Source organism: Mycteria americana, chromosome 14, assembly GCF_035582795.1.
Source record: "Mycteria americana isolate JAX WOST 10 ecotype Jacksonville Zoo and Gardens chromosome 14, USCA_MyAme_1.0, whole genome shotgun sequence".
Taxonomy (NCBI): domain Eukaryota; kingdom Metazoa; phylum Chordata; class Aves; order Ciconiiformes; family Ciconiidae; genus Mycteria; species Mycteria americana.
In genome coordinates, this window is record NC_134378.1 from 18,431,716 (window position 1) to 18,447,042 (window position 15,327).

The 15,327-nt window shown below is 65.0% G+C and overlaps 1 protein-coding gene across 4 annotated transcripts; it reads left to right on the top strand.

Moving 5' to 3' along the window:
• The first annotated feature begins 216 nt into the window (after positions 1-216).
• Positions 217-9,912, top strand: CD40 (CD40 molecule). Of its 4 annotated transcripts, none has more exons than XM_075517256.1 (9): positions 217-331; positions 1,874-1,955; positions 2,590-2,715; positions 2,817-2,960; positions 3,202-3,301; positions 4,270-4,331; positions 4,600-4,701; positions 5,133-5,158; positions 9,560-9,912. In XM_075517256.1, exons 1-9 carry the CDS (start codon positions 284-286, stop codon positions 9,602-9,604), a joined length of 735 nt encoding a protein of 244 aa, XP_075373371.1. In that variant the 5' UTR covers positions 217-283; the 3' UTR covers positions 9,605-9,912. The 4 variants fall into 4 exon arrangements, with proteins under 4 accessions (XP_075373371.1, XP_075373372.1, XP_075373368.1 ...); XM_075517257.1 differs by having other exon boundaries at positions 4,603-4,701; XM_075517253.1 differs by lacking the exon at positions 9,560-9,912 and adding an exon at positions 5,477-5,917 and having other exon boundaries at positions 218-331.
• The last annotated feature ends 5,415 nt before the right edge of the window (positions 9,913-15,327 follow it).

Here is a 15,327-nt window from a genome sequence, read left to right on the forward strand (position 1 = left end):
CCCAGCAGGGACGGCGGCAGGAGAGGCCGGGGCGGGCGCCCTTCCCGCGGCGCCCCCGCCCGAGCATCGCGGGCGGGCCAGGCTGGGGCCCGGGCCGGCACCGCGGGGCTCGGGTGGGCCCGGGGCGCGGAAGGGCTGGCGGGGAGCTGCCCCTCACCCCACCCCGGCCGGGCGCTGGCGGGGAAGCCCCGGGGGCGGCGGCGGGCGGCCCAACGCCCCCTTCCTGGGCGGGAACGGGACGAAGAGTTATAGGGCGGGCGGCCGCGGCGCGGGGTGCAGCGCGATGAAGCGGCTCGGGCTGTTGGGGTTCCTCGGCGTGGTGCTGCTGGGCGTGAGTGGGGCTGGGGCTGGGGCTGGGGCTGCTCCCGGGGCTGGGGCTGCGGCTGCTCCTGGGGCTGGGGCTGCTCCCGCTCCCTTCCTCCCTCTCTTCCTTCCTCCCTCTCTCGGGGCAGAGCCCCGGCCGCGGCCGCCGGGCTTTCCGGGAAGAAGCACGGTCCGGCCGCTCTGGCCCGTCCCCTTGGCGCGGCCCGCCCCTGCGGGAGGCCCACGGCCGCAGCCGTGCCCGGGGCGGCGGCGGAGGAAGCCCCGACAGCGCTGCCGCCCCGACAGCGCTGCCGCCCCGCGCAGCCTGAGCCGTGCCCAGCCGGCCGGGTCCGGCCTCCCCCGGGACCCCCCGCCCGGGAGCGCGGATGCGGGGAGGAGGAGGCGGCAGGGCAGGGCAGGGCAGGTCTCTGCCCGCGGGCCCCTCAGCCCCCCCTCGCTTTCGCTTTCCACGCGAGGGCGTGGAGCCCGGTCCTGTGCCAGGTCCCGTGCCAGGCCGGGGACAGGGCGCAGGTCCCCACGGGCAGCGTCGAGCCCTGGGGCTCTGCCGCCCTGGGTGCAGCCTGGGCCCTCGGCCGGGGTCCCCCCAGCCCGGGGCACGGGTCGGGCGCTGGGAGGCTGCGAGGGCACAGTGACGGGCCTGCCTGCGCCCCTTTCACTTCCCTTTCTGCCCAGCGTCAGGCGTGTGTGACGGCAGGGCCGGTTCCCCTTCTGCCGGGTCGGGCGTCCCCAGGTCAGACCTGGCGGTGCCCCGCAGCCCCATCGCTGCCCCGTCGAGCCGGGGCTGCCCGAGGGCTCCCGGGGGGGTCTGCAGCACCCGGCCGTGCTGGGCCGCAGCAGCCCTTGTGCCTGGCCCTCCCTCTCTGCTGGCCCGCGGCATCTCGCTCCGGGGCTCTGCCGGAGCCCCGGTCCCGCTCCCCGGGACAGCCAGGCTCAGGCGGGTCTGCCGGGAACCGCCAGGCTGCTGGGGACGGGCAGCACGGGGCTTGCTCTGTGCGAGGGTATGATGCTGTGGGTGTCCTCCTGCACCCAGGCTGGCCTGAGATCTGCTTCCCTGCCTCCTCTCCACCCTTCCCTGGTCACACAGCCCCCTGCTCGGAGGAGCAAGGAAGGGTCCTGGCTGACGTTGCATGGATGATGTACTTCCCTGGGGCTTTCCTGCCCCCCAGGGCTGGTGCGTCAGCCTTGGGAAGGGGCTGGCAGTGCTCTGGGCACAGGAGGCTCGGTTAACACCCCTGCCCAGGTCTGCAGCACTTTTGGCAGGGGCACGGGGCGATGTGAGATCAGCATCTCTTAGGAAATCTGGGGAAACATGGGGCCACCCTACCGGAATCACTGCCACCCCACTTCAAAGAGAGCACTGGTGGCATCAGGCAGCGCAGGCGGCTCTGCTGTGGTCTGTGGTTAGCGCAGGCATGGGAAAAGCAGTGTGAGGAAGCCCTCACCTTGGGATGTGGGTTAGCGTGCAGGTTAGCACACGTGCGCTTGCAGAAGCGAGGCGGTGCTGGAGCGCTGGGGAGCGGCATGAATTCGCGGGTCTTGTTTATTCCAGTGCTGGGAGCCTGGTGACGCCATAAGATGCTTTGATAAGCAGTACGAACATAAGGGCAAGTGCTGCAACCGCTGTCAGCCAGGTACGGAGACCCCTTCCCCTTCCTGGTGTCCCAGGGCCCAGCTGTGCCAGGACCCACTGCCCGGCCACAGCGGAGCAAGCCCAGCTTGGTGTGACCGAGCCCCTCCCCACCCTGTTGCCAGCAGTGCTGACAGCTTCACCTCCCTGTGTCACCTCAGTGCTAGAGCAACTGGGGACCTCGTGGGTGCCCTGGGAGACCCCCTGGACCTCACTGAATCTGCCATAGCTCTCTTGGGACTCTGTGCTCCTGCAGCCACAGGGCCCCATGGCATGGGCAGCTTGCGGGGAGAGTGCTGCCACTGGCACTACCAGATCGTGATGGTATTTGCCAGCTCCTGCTGTCGCTGCCAGATCGTTTGCCAGTCCCTGGAGGGCTGGAGGCAGTGAACAGCCCCCCCTGCTCTCCTGCCCCAGCACCCAGCAGCCCTCCCCACCTGGCCTCGTGCAGCGTGTGCAGCCACCGGGCGAGCTGGCCCCTGCAGCCCTGGCTGCCGGAGCGGCATCAGGCTACGGAGCAGCATGCTGCAGTGGCCCTGGCATCCACAGCTGCTAGTGCTCCCCTGTCCTGCTGGCAGAGCTGCTGCCTGGAGAGGGGGAAAGCCCCCTTGCCCCCTCCTCACCAGCCTCTATTGCAGGGGAAAAGCTGGTCTCTGAATGCGATGGCACAGAAGAGTCTTTCTGCACCCGCTGTGAGAGCGGACACTATCAGCAGAGCTGGACCAAGGAGAGGCACTGTGCCCCCCATGATATCTGTGAAGACAGTAAGTGCTCCCTGTGCCCACCAGCCCCAGCCTGCGGGGGCCAGTGTCCCCCGAGGCTCACCCACCCAGTGCCTCACCTCGCCCACGCTCCCTTTGCCCAGACGCTGGTCTCATCGTGAAGACGCAAGGGAACGCAACACACAACACGGTCTGCCAGTGCCGGGCTGGCATGCACTGCTCTGACACCAGCTGTCAGACCTGCGTGGAGAACCAGCCCTGCCAGCACGGCTTCGGCTTCGTGGCAGGTGAGTCTGACCAGCTCCTCCCTCTCAGCAGGACCAGTGCCCTGGCAGCATTGAGCCGAGGTCCTTGAGGGAAAGGGGGACTCCCCCAGCAGGGTGCCCCTAGCAGGGCTTCGGGAGAGCTCTGTCTGCCTGCCGCTGCGCCTGGCAGCATTGCCACGGGGAGGGCTGCTCGCCTGACCCCCACAGCCCCTCCCCTCCTGCAGCCTGTACTGACCTTCCTGCAACCTCTGCTCCTCTCCAGCCAAGGCCGTGGCCCGGATGTCATCCCCCTGCGAGCCCTGTGCAGAAGGCACCTTCTCCAATGTCTCTTCTAAAACTGAGCCGTGCCATCCCTGGACAAGGTATTGTCTGAGTGCTGACCACATCCTTCACCCATCCCCAGCTGTGCCCAGTCCCTGTAAGCACATCCTCTGCTGCCAGCATCCTTGGGGACCCTGGGGACTGGGCGGCCAGGATGGTCTCTGAGGGACACAGCATCAGGCTGGCATAGGGTAGGAGTGACAGGAGCAGAGCTATGAGGGTGGTGAGCTCCAGGACGGTGTGGCTGAGCTTGAGGCAGACGTCCAGGCCCTTGTGACTGTCCCTCAGCATGTGCACAGCGCTGGCCCCTCCAGGGATGTCTGTGCTGTCGTCTGCACTGGGGAGCAAGGGATGAGGGGCTATGGGGACCCCCCATGCCCTGTCCAGGCTCTGCCTCCCAGCACACTCCTTGGCTGTAGTCATCAGCCAAGGCACCAGCCCTCTCTGTGGTGAGTCTGGCTTTGAGGATGCCATGGGCTGGCAGGTCGTCCCTGTCTTTAGAAAGCTGCTTGAGGGTTAATTGCACTCCCTGGTAGAAACGTGAGCCTTATTTCCAGGCTGAATTAGTCTCGCTTCAGCTGCCAGCCACTGGATTTTACTTTGCTTTTATCTGTGCCCAGAAATTACCTCCCCACGGAGCCACTTGTAGCCTGTCATCGAATCATCTCTAAGCTGTTCTGCAATAGCTGCAGTGCCCGAGCCCCAGGGTCTTCCTGACTGGGCAGGTCTCAAATATCCGCTCCCTCCTGTGCTTTGTCCCTATCTTCAGCAGTTTCAGCAACTCCAGACCAGGACCCTGGGGTGGGGCCCTGCTATGTACCTGGTGTCCCTGTCACGCAGCACAGGCCCTGGCCGGCCACATGCCCCTCCAGAGCCCGGCAGGCTCAGCACAAGACGCTTTCTCATGCAGTGCTGGTGGCTGCCCAGCCCTTCCTCCTCAGGGGCTTTCCGCCTCTGCTCAGCAGCTCAGGCTGCTGCTGCGGTTACATGGTCTCATTCTTCCCTGCAGCTGTGAGGAAAAGGGGCTGGTGGTGAAGGTGAAAGGGACGAACACCTCGGATGTGATCTGCGGTAAGTGCCCGGTGCCCCGGGCTGGGCTGGTGCAGAGCAGAGATCTCCTGGTGCTCCAGCTCCTGCAGCACTCAGAGGAGCTGGCCTGGCCTGTGGGTGTTTTGGGGAGAAGAGGGTCTGACTGCACTGCTGGCATGATGCCTTCCTGCTCCTCTCTGAACGGGTGAGGGATCCCCGTGGGACTGGGCCTGAAGCAGAGGCAGCTCAGGGCACTCGGCATCTTGGTGGGAGCGTCATGCGGGTGCCTTGCTGACCCCATCTCCCTCAGCAGAGTCGGGCAGGCGCTCCTCGCTGTCGGTACTGATCCCCATCACTGCTGCGGTCGTCACGTGCCTCGTGGGCATCTGCATCTACTGCCTGGTCCACACAGGTAAGGGGCTGGGACACGGGAAGCAATGCCTTGGCCAGAGGAGCCGTACGGGGCCCAGGAGCCAAGCAGGGAGGACGGTGGCAGCTTTGCCGAGAGTGGGGCAGCCCTTCTGGGGACACTGCCAGGGCATGGCTCCCCAAGCCCGTTGCCCTGCTGGGTCTGTGGGCTCTGTCCTCGGGAGCAGGCATGTTTGCACTGCTGCAGCCCAAGCTGGGCCAGCTCTTGGAGGAAAGTGCCAGTGCCCTGTGGGTCCAGCCCGGCTCCCCTGCCATGGCCCCCAGCCTCTCCAGCCTGGCGGCAGCAGCAGGCACAACGTGAGCTCCAGGACCTGCAGTGCCGCAGCACCAGCCCCGGCTCTGACCCCTGAGAGCTCAGGGCAGGGCAGGGGCACTCCCCCGACTGTTGCCTTCTCTGTCCCTCTTTCCATCCAGATTCCAGGCGACGGGTGCAGAAGCAGGTGAGTCTGCCCAGAGCCCTCCTCCAGCAGTGGGTTGGGGTCCCTGCTGGCACAGCCAGCGATGTGCCAGCAACAGAGCAGGGACTGTGGCTCTGCAGGGCAGGAGGGGTGGGGGCTGTCCTAGGGCTGCCTGCCTGGGACGGGACAAGGGCTGGGGCAACCCTGGGATGCTGCTGGCAAATGCTGAGGCAGGAGGGACCTGCGCAGGGGGAGGCCCTGCCCTGTATGGGAGTGTAGCAGGAGCCTGTGGAAAGATGTGGCCACAGAGGTGGGGGATGTAGCTGCCTGCCCCTGACCCTTGCCCCTGACCCTGTGCAGAGAGAGGCTGGGAAGCCCAGAGAGAGCCCCGAGACACGGCAGCCCACCGAGGTGGATGTGGAGGTGGAGGAGGAATTCATCCCTGTGCAGGAGACCCTGCTTGGGGGCCAGCCCGTGGCCCAGGAGGACGGCAAGGAGAGCCGTATCTCGGAGCAGGAGAGGCTGTGAGGGTGTGGGGCGCTGCTTCCAACAGGAGCACAGACCGGGGCCAGCACCGTCTCCTCTGTCCTCTCTCCACTGGGGGAGGAAATGTAGCATCTGGCCCGGCTGTAAATGATGTGACGCTGCAGTGGTCCATGGCACGACCACCCCCGTGGGGATACCACAGCAGCACCCAGGGCTGCCACCCAAGAGCAAAGCTCAGCTGCCTGCACCGGGAGGCCAGAGCCGAGCCCGGTCCCACTGCCCGCCTGGGGTGCTGCGGCAGAGCACAGCGCGGCTGCTCGCGTGCTGACCCCTGGCAGAGCCGGGTGCGGCCGCCGGGCCAGGGCCGCCACGGTGGAGCAGAGCGCAGCCGCTCCCGTGGAGACCCCGCGGCAGAGCCGGGCCTGCCGGGGGGCCGGGGGGAGAGCGTGGGCTGCTGGCGGGGGGCTGCCGTGGCAGAGCACAGCTCAGCCGCCCGCACAAGGGCCCCGTGCTGGAGCCGGGCCCCGGGGCAGCCTGGAGCAGGGCCGCAGCCCGCGGGTCCGCCCCTCCGCCGGGCACCCCGAGTTGGGCCCGCGCAGCGGGGCTCCGCGGGCACAAATAAAGGCAGGACTCGCTGTCCCGGCAGCGCCCGCAGCCCTCTTCGCTCGGCCGGGGGGACGGGACGGGACGGGACGGGACCGGGCGAGGCGGCGGGCGCTGACGCGCGGCGGCCGGGAGATGGAGCTGCGGGACCGGCGCGGGGCGGGACCGGCCGCCACCGCCTCCAGCGCGGCCCCGCCCCGCGTGGGGCTCCGCGCTCCCGCCACCCGCGCGCGCGCCCGCGCACCCACGGCACGTGCGCAGGCGAGGGCGCGCGCTGCTGGCCACGTGCCGCGCAGCCCACGCGGCCGCCGCCACGGCCCCGCTGCCTGCAGCCACCCGCGGGGGGAGCCGCCGCCCTCGCGGCCGCCGCAACGGCCCACGCCGCCCACGCCCGGCTCCGCCACGGCGCTGCGGCGGGACCGGGCGGGCTCGGTCGTTCTCCGCCGCGCCGCTGCCCGGAAGCGGTGGCCAAGCTTCATTTCTCTCCCAGTGGGCGTGGGCAGCGCGGCCCGCAGCCGCTGCCGGCCCCTCCTCAGGCCTCCCTGCTCCTCCGGCGCCTGCCAGCGCTCCTGCGGCCGCTGCTGCTGGGGGGACGGGTGCTGCCAGGACAGATGCTCCCACCAGAGGAGGGACGGGAAGAGGCACCGTCAGCCGTGCTCCATCCCTGCCGCGGGCCCAGACCCTCCCGCCGCTGGCCCCCAGCCTCCAGCCCACCCTGAGGCTGGGCGCGCTCCCCCTGCACCTGCAGCCAGCGTCCCCCGAGGCTGCCGGGCAGTGTGGCAGCTCCCACCCGCAGACCCTGCCTGCGCGGAGAGAGCACGTGGGCTCCAGTCCGACACAGCCCCACCGCCCGTGCCCTGGCCTCACCCTGCATCGCAGGGACCGAGGGTACAGGCAGGGCTGCTTGCAGCAGGCAGGCTCAGCGCGCCTCGCCTTGCCAGTCCGTCGCCACGTGCACCGTGTGGGGCCCGTCTCACTGCAGGGCAGCGCTATGGGGTGCCGGGGGTGGCAGCAGCGGAGCTGCTGCGGGCCCTGACTCGCCGGCATGGGGCTGGACCGCAGCGGCACTGAGCCCAGCGCAGGCTTCAGGTACAGAGAGCAGCTGCAGCCTGTGACCCGCCGCCACCCGAGTGCACGCAGCATGGCATAAGAAAGGCCATAAATCCCCGCGCCAGGAGCAGCTGGAACACGGAGCAACTTTTACTGTAAAGGCAGTGGCATATTATTTAAGGCTCCTCTTAAAACTTAATGTTAGGTTTAATAAGGGAGATAAAAGCATATCAACAGCTCTCCCTCTCAGGGCTCGGTGCTCCCGGCAGTGCCGGCAGGATGGTCCCCACCTGCCCTGGGGACAGACGTGCCCCCACTTGCTGCTGGCCCTGCCAGTGGAGAGGGCTGGCATCACATGGGCCACAGATGTGGAGCCTTTGACCCCAAACAGCCCCCAAAGGACTGTCTCCCCACAGCTGCCCCACGGCAGCGGGCTGGCCCCTCTGGCTCCCAGCCTCCCCCAGCGCTGACCTCTCCCTGCTGGCACACAGCGTGTTTGATGCCTGCTCCCGCATGTCAGACATGTGCCATCTCATTAGCGCGTCTGTCCCCCAAAGTGAGAAGAGAGAGCGCATGAGACCTAATTGAATGTAACTAATTATTCACTTCACAAATGCTCTGTTTAAATGGGATTGTGAGGGACAGAATTACTCATTCTGAAAAGGGGCGAGAAAGAGAGAAAGACAGAGAGAAAACAAATAGAGGCGGATGCTGGAGCTGCAGCTCCCTCTCTCCTCAGAATACCAATTACCGGATGAAGTGATTGTATAAATCTTTACCGAGTGAACGAACTGTACTAGTCACTTACTCTTGTCCTCTTATTATGAGGAAGCAATGAAAAATCATCCCAGTCACAGGCTCCCAGTTACTGCCTCGGATGCTGTCCGCAGCTGGAGAGCTCATCCCGGTGCTTTCCGCGGGTGGACGTCCTACAGAGATACGGCTGAGCGCTTGGCAGGGATGCAGGCCAGCCCCGCACCCGTGGCCCCGGGGAGGAGCAGTGACTGTGCGTGCCCCGGGGAGCTGCGGGGCTCCTGCCCCAGTGGGAGCCAGGCGATGCCGTGCAGCACCCTGGGACATGGCGAGACTTGGGCTGGTCAAGGGCCCCAGTGCTGCACAAACGACAGCTCACGCAGGGACCCCAGTGCCCAGCGCAGAGGCACCCCAGGCCTTGTGCCTGCAACTTTCCTGCCCTCCCCTTCAGTGGGTCCAGCCCTGCCAGGCCCCTGGCCCCTCTCTGCAGACTCCCACAGAGCTCAGAGACCTCTCCAAGCGCTCACCGAACGGGGAGAGCACAGTGCTTCCCGACCCCTTCCCACGCTGGAGTCAGCGTTTCTCACTCCCTGGCATCTCCACTCCACAGGCTGAAGAAACACGCTCATTAGCAGCGTTCTCCATCACTCTTCCCTGCCACATCGTTTAATCCCAGATCCCTCACACGGTTTCCTCCAAACACACGTGTTTCTGTCCTCGGCAGTGGTGTGGGATAGGAGAGGAGGTCCTGGCCGCGTGGAGCAGGGAAAGCCAACAGGCTCGCCCCCACGCCCTTCTGAGCGGTGGGGAGCACCCGCACCCTGTGGCCCTGCTGCACGAGCTGGTGAGGACCCAGCCTGTCCCACACTCCCTGCAAGCAACACCAGGACCCCCCTCACCACAAGGGACCCAGCACCCTGGGGGCTGGTTTACCGGGGTGAAGGCCACCTGGTCTCTACATCTCGCTGCTGCCAGGAACAGAGATGCAGCAGCCCCAGGGTGCCCCAAGGAGGGACCACGCTGCTGCGTGGGTGCCCCAGGACCCTGCGGCACTCCGGGTGCTGCAGCTCCCTGGCTTGGCTGAGGGTGAGAAGCTGCTGGAGGAGTTGTGCGGTTGGGTCGCTGTGGGGGAAAACAGACTGGCAGCAAGTGAGCGAGGAGCAAAACCTCCAGCCTGCCCTGCCTCGTATGGGATGGGGATTTAATTGTTGCCAGCAGCAAGTTTCCATGCACTGGAGATGTGCGTGTGTGGGTGTGAGGGAGAGATAACAACATCATCATAACAAATGCAGCTCTGCAGCTCCATTCTGTGCTTATTGGCTTTCTTCTGTTTATCTATAAATAATTGCGGGGACACAATAGACTTTTAAGACTGCCAAAGAGTTTGTCTCCCTCCAGCAATCGTATTGCCACAGTGCTGCCACCTTATCTGCTTGTAGAAAGATGAGGGTGGGAAAAATATTTACTGTTGGGGATATTTGTCATCTGCAAATTACCTCTGCCTACAATCCGCAGCGGGGATAGGACTGACAGCGCTGATCTGTATTGCAGGCACATGAGCCCTGGGGTTCTCCACACTGCCCCAGACCCACCTGAGCCTCCTCCCTGTTAGCTGTCAGGGCGGGCAGCACTGTGCCGGGAAATCCACCATGCGTGCAGGTCCATGCCATGCAACGGCCGCCCAAAGGGCTAAGGGAAGCGGCAGATGATGCTGAACTCGGTACTCAGCGAGTGGCTTGACACAGAGGAGCACCATGACGGGACAACTGGGCATTGAGGAGCTCAGAGGTTTGCAACATTGGCAGCACCTCCCTGAGCACACACCTGCACCCCCATGCTGCGCAGCCAGGGCAGCGTCCCCCCAGCACAGCAGCCCCAGGCCGCGACCACCTCGAGAGCCCCAGGCCGCGACCACCTCGAGAGCCCCAGGCCTCGCCGCTCTCCTGCAAAGGACAAATGTGCCGCGTACCCCTGCCACACTCGGCACTCGATATCCCCGCCAGCCCCACCAGCCTCGCTTGCCGTTGGGATTCCTCATATCCTGCAGCCCAGAGGCTTTTGCACAGCACTTACCACTACAGTATCCAAGAACCGATCTAATTGATGTGACACTAATTATTCAAATATCACTAAATGCAGAACTAATGCATCTGTGTGTACAAACCTCCTAGACCCTGACCATGCAATTATAACTCTGACATGAAAGGAGCTAGTGCAGGAGCACCAGCTCTCAGCTGAGCCCCCGACACTGCAGCGCCGGCCAGCCCTGCTGGGACACCTCCCTGAGAGCCACGCAGAGAGGCAGCATCACACGGGACGCCTGCAGCAAGGTCGGCATCCATCTGGCTGCGTGGAGAGTCAGGGCCCGTGGCTCCCCGCAGACTGGGCTGCAGCCGTGATGGGTCCCGCACAGCTGAGCTGACCCGGGCAGCATCAGCCACATGAGCGCGGGCAGGGCTGCCGTGGCCATCGTGGCAGTCGGCTTGGGGAGCTGCGTGCTCTGCAGGGCAGTGCAAGAGCCATTTCTGGGCTGCTCAGCACAGCCCATGCAGCCAGCTAGCAAAGCTCTTGGCTTGGACACGGACTGGTGCTGGGAAAAGCCATTCATTGCATTTGAAATTTTACTGTGAAATTAAGTTATGCCTGGACACGCAGAGCTTGGCATAGGCAGCAGTTTGTACTTTGTAAATTGCATTCTACAATCAATTAAAGAAAAGAGATGGCTGGTGGCCTGGAGGGGCACACGGGGTGGCTCTTCTTTGGCTCCAGGTCCCTGCTGTGCAGCCCAGAGGAGCAGGCCCGGCCCCCAAGGGAGCAGCCTCTGCACGGGGAGACCGTGGGGCCGGGGAGAGCCTGCACCCGGCAGAAAAGGATGTGGGCTGCTGCCCTCAGCCGCGGTGCCATGAGGGGGGAGGACGGCCCCATCAGGGGCTGCTCTGCTGCCCCTATGCCCGCACCGATTACCTGGGCGAGGGGCTCTTGCCCTCCCACTGCTGGACGCCTGCTCCCCTCTGCACCCCACTTGTCGCTGCAGTCACTGCTTCACGCCCCAGCCCGGGATGGAGCAGCTGCCGCTGGAGCCCTGTCTCACCGCTGCTCCGCACACCCTCCTCGCACCGCTGGCATCGCTGCAGCACGGGTTTGCAGGGCACGGCCCTGCAGCGTTTACCGCACCGGGCTCCCCACTGCACGGGACGTGGCGCAGACCCACGGGCTGGCCCCAGGCGTTGGCTCCGTGCCAGCCAGCAGCAGTGCGAGCTGGAGCCCTCCTTGAGACGAACCTCTGCCCCCTCCCAGCGTCGCCCTGGCTCCGGCACCCCAGTCCCCCAGCAGGGACCGGGGACCGCAGGGCTGGCAGCACACCATGGTCCCAGCACTGCGCCAGGGCAGCGAAGCAGAGAGGTCCCACGTGAACCGGGCGATGCAGTGAGGCACAGCCGACACGGCAAAGCTCTGGCTCTGTCTCCCACCACATTTGGGCAGCAAGCATGGCAAGCGCAGCACGAGTGTCGGGCTGCTTGGATGGCCAAGGGCTTGCCCTGGTTCTGGTTTGCTCAATGTTTTCATTAAGGACCTGGATGATGGAATAGAGAAAGCGCTTATTAAATTTGCAGATGACACGAAGCTGGGAGGGACTACAAGTATCTTGGAGGACAGGATTAGAATTCAAAATGATCTTGACAAATTGGAGAAATGGACTGGAAAAAATAGGATGAAATTCAACAGGGACAAGTGCAAGGCAGTATGCTGAGCGGGGAACAATCAGCTGTGCAAACACAGGCTGGGGATGGCAAGGCCGGCGGCACGGAGCCCAGCTGGGCATGAGACCACGCAGGCGCTCGGGCAGGAGGCACGCGGCCCGCTCAGCCTGGTGGTCCTTTGGGAACCAGAGGAGCAGGGCCCGTGGGGAGGCAGGAGGAACGGATGGAGGGAGTGAGAGGCTCTGTGGAGAGAAGAGGAACCTCCTCTGGCCTCAAGCACAGACTGACCCTCAGAGCCGTGCCACAGGCTCTCCCAGGGTCCCGCACGCCTCTCCCATGCCGGCCAGGAACCAAGGGGAGGTCCGGCTGGACCCCAGCCTCTGCGCACACTGGGAGCGGGGCCGAGCAGGGTTCCCCCCCAGGCTCTGCCATCCCTCTGCCCTTGCCAGCTCAGAGCCAGGGCAGCCGCTGCCTCGGGGTGCACCAGGGAGACGCCCCTAAACCGGCCTCGAAAGCTGCTCAGCCTTTCCCGTCGCAGCCCCCCTGAGGCAGAGCCCCAGGCACCAGCGCAGCCCAGCACCGGGAGCCAAACAGCCCCCGCCAACACGGGGAGCTTTGCTCTGAAGGTGCTTCCCATGCCCGGGGCTCAGCCAGGGGTCCGGCCGCAGCCCCCCACCCCCCAGCGTACACCCCTGCAGGCGACCGTGCCCCGCTCAGCAGCACATCTGGGGGGGACGGTGGCCGCAGGCAGGGAAGCTCCTTCCTGCAGCCCCAGCCGTGCCCGGGGGGTGGACGTGGCTGCTTAGCCTGGGCTGGGCCCCCGCAGAGCCCCTCCTGCTGCCTTCCCTTCGCTCCAGCAATTAGAGCTCCAGCCAGCACCTTCCCAGCCTGTGTAAACACTGAGACTCATTTAAATAAATTAAGAAGACATAATAAATCAAAGGGAAATGAGGGGCTGTGCCTGGGGGCAGGGGAGTCACTCGAGTTTAATTACATTGGCAAGCCTCTCGCAACGAAAGCGCGGCGAGTCCCACATGCGGCGAGCGCAGATGTGCAGGAGCGGGCACAGCTCCGTGGCAGGGCTGGCAGCACCGCCCCAAAGCCCATGCCAGGCACAGCACCGGCTCCGCCGGGCCAGGAAAGCGAGGCCCATGCCTGTGGAGGTGGGTCCCGGGCAGCGGCCGCTCCCGGGCTCCCCACAGCAGGTGCCCGTGCAGGCAGGCCGTGTCCTGGCAGCACCGCGAGAGCCCCAGCACACGGCTGCTGGCAGCTCACTGCGGAGGAGCTGCCGGGGCAGCCCGCAGAGCCCTGCCTGCCGCGCGCCCCTGCCCAGGCCCTGCCGGCTGCCCAGAGCCACCGAGCCCGGCTGAGGCTCGGTGAGAAGCGGTGGCGCCGGCAGCAGCCCTCTGCCGCTGTGTGAGATTTACAGCCCGTCCCCCATTGTTTAAAGACTCTCGCTCATGGCTGCGGTTGGGACTCCAGAAAGAGCTTTGTGTAGAGGCAGCAAATTTATGAAGCTGGCTCCAAATCCCCAGTCACATCAGGGGCCAATTCATCTTCCCAGGGCTGAGGATGAAATTAAATTATTGTAAAATAAATCTGTAAAAATGATGAAAAGACCATCACCCGGCAGCAAGGGTGGGGCACCAGGAACACACGCGCAGCCGTGACGGATGGGGCTCACCGGGTGATAAAGCGCCCGGACCCGGTAGCTCAGGGATTTTTGCTGTAATCTCACTAAAGAGATGTTGTTTACAGGAAAAAGGGCATTTTGGGGAGGAAATTGCATTTCAAGGTTAAAGGAAAAAAATGGAGTGAGTCTCCCAGGGCGCCTGCTGACGTGCAAGATGGTGGCGACAGAGACGAGCGTGTGGGCGCGGGAGAGCAGCCAGGCCGGGAGACGGGCTGGAGGCAGCACCCCGCACACATGAGTGCAGAGGGCCAGCGCCGAGCACATGCCAGCCGGCATGGCCCCGGCCTGCCAGCGCAGGGCGCAGTGGACGCCGGGCTGCCGAGGCTCCCCGCACGGCCTCACCGCCAGCTCAGGCGCAAGGCAGGAGCAGGCTGCGGGCCGGCGTGGGGGCTTGCTGGCCCCAGCGGATGCGCAGCTGGGCACAGCCCTGGCAGAGCAGGCGGCGATTGCCCTGGCTCACGCTGGGGGAGGCCAGCAGGGCCTTGGACCCAGGGCAGCCCGAGGAGGCTGGGAGTCCCTGCAGGTGCCATCGGCCCACCCTGACGGAGGAGGGGACGCGGCGTGGCAGCCAGCGGGGCAGACGCTGCTCCCCAGCTCTGGTGCCCTGGCACTGCCGGGGGCCACCCTGCCCCACAGCAGAGGGTGCCTGGCCCAGCTTGATGCTGGCAAATGCTTCCCACAGGAAGCCCCAAGCGACCAGCATACCCCCGCATCCGATGCTTAGGGGGCAGGGGGACACAGCACAGGGATTTGCAGCTTCCCAGTTTCAGTCTCATCCTACAAGAAAGATGCTGGAAAGTTGGGGTTTTTTTTCGGGATGATTGGAAAAAATAATGACTTCATCTTATACTGTGTTGGCTGGCCGTTTAACAATGGGCCATTAGCACAGCTCAGCATGGGGAAGGGATTTATTTAGGACACACGGTTGCAAAGACAACCCAGCAGCAGGTGCTTAATAGTGTTTCAGAGGTATCAGAGTGTTGCAGTGCTCAGAAAATGCAGCTGTAGGGAGTTCAGAGACTTTATTCTTCACTGCTGAGAAATCCCACAATACCAGTAGAGATTTCTCAGCTCTGCCCTAAGCACAAAAGCAGCGTGGAGAAAGCAGCGGCTTTGCAGGGCTGAGGTACCAGCCAGCTTCCAGCCACAGCACATCCTGGCTGCCCCGGCGCTGGCGGGGTCCCGCTGGCACAGCTCCACCTGGCACTGGGCATACCGGCGTCCTTGCTCCCACCCAGGGCTGCCCGCAGGGCCTGTTAAACACAGGGGCTCCCCTCTGCCCCCAGTAAATGCACTCCGAGCATGGCACAGGGGAGGGAAATGTTACCCTGGTCCTGGGAAAGCCCTGTCCTGCCAGGCTCTGCCTGAGCCTTCCCCATGCTTTGATGGTCTGGCCAGGCACTGTCACCTGCTGTGAGGTTCCTCAATCCTGCAATTACCATGGCATAGCCCTGGCTCCAGCCCCTGTCCTGCCACCAGCACGGGGCAGCTCAGTGAGCACCAACGTATCCCTGCCCACTGATGGGCCCAGAGCTCCTGAGAGCTGGGACAGGATGCTGGGCAAGCCCCCCTCACGCCCGCCGAGGCTGCCCAGCGAGTGCTCGCTGCAAAGCCCCTGCCAGGGCAAGCCGGGAAGGCTGTTGGGAAGGGGTTTCCCAGCTCCTGGGGTCTCTGCAGCTCAGCAAGAGGTGCTGTTTTTGCAGCAGCCACAACAGCTAGCCCCTTCCCCAGCACAGCCCTGGGAGAGACAGGATGGAAGGGCAAAGGCAAGCACGGCAGGGGCCCTGGGGGATCCCGCCCTGCTGGCCCCAAACAAGCGGAGCTGGAGCCCGGCAAGAGCCGACTCACCTGCACAGGTACGGCAGCCGCAGCACACAGCATTGGCACACCAAACGCATGGGCAGCTACCGGGAGCCGGTGGTCTG

Bases quoted from the DNA above. Each gene is read 5' to 3' on its own strand.
- CD40 (XM_075517253.1), top strand. From the start codon at position 284: ATGAAGCGGCTCGGGCTGTTGGGGTTCCTCGGCGTGGTGCTGCTGGGC. The intron at 332-1,873 runs GTGAGTGGGGCT...TGTTTATTCCAG, and splicing joins TCGGCGTGGTGCTGCTGGGC to TGCTGGGAGCCTGGTGACGC. The intron at 1,956-2,589 runs GTACGGAGACCC...CCTCTATTGCAG, and splicing joins CTGCAACCGCTGTCAGCCAG to GGGAAAAGCTGGTCTCTGAA.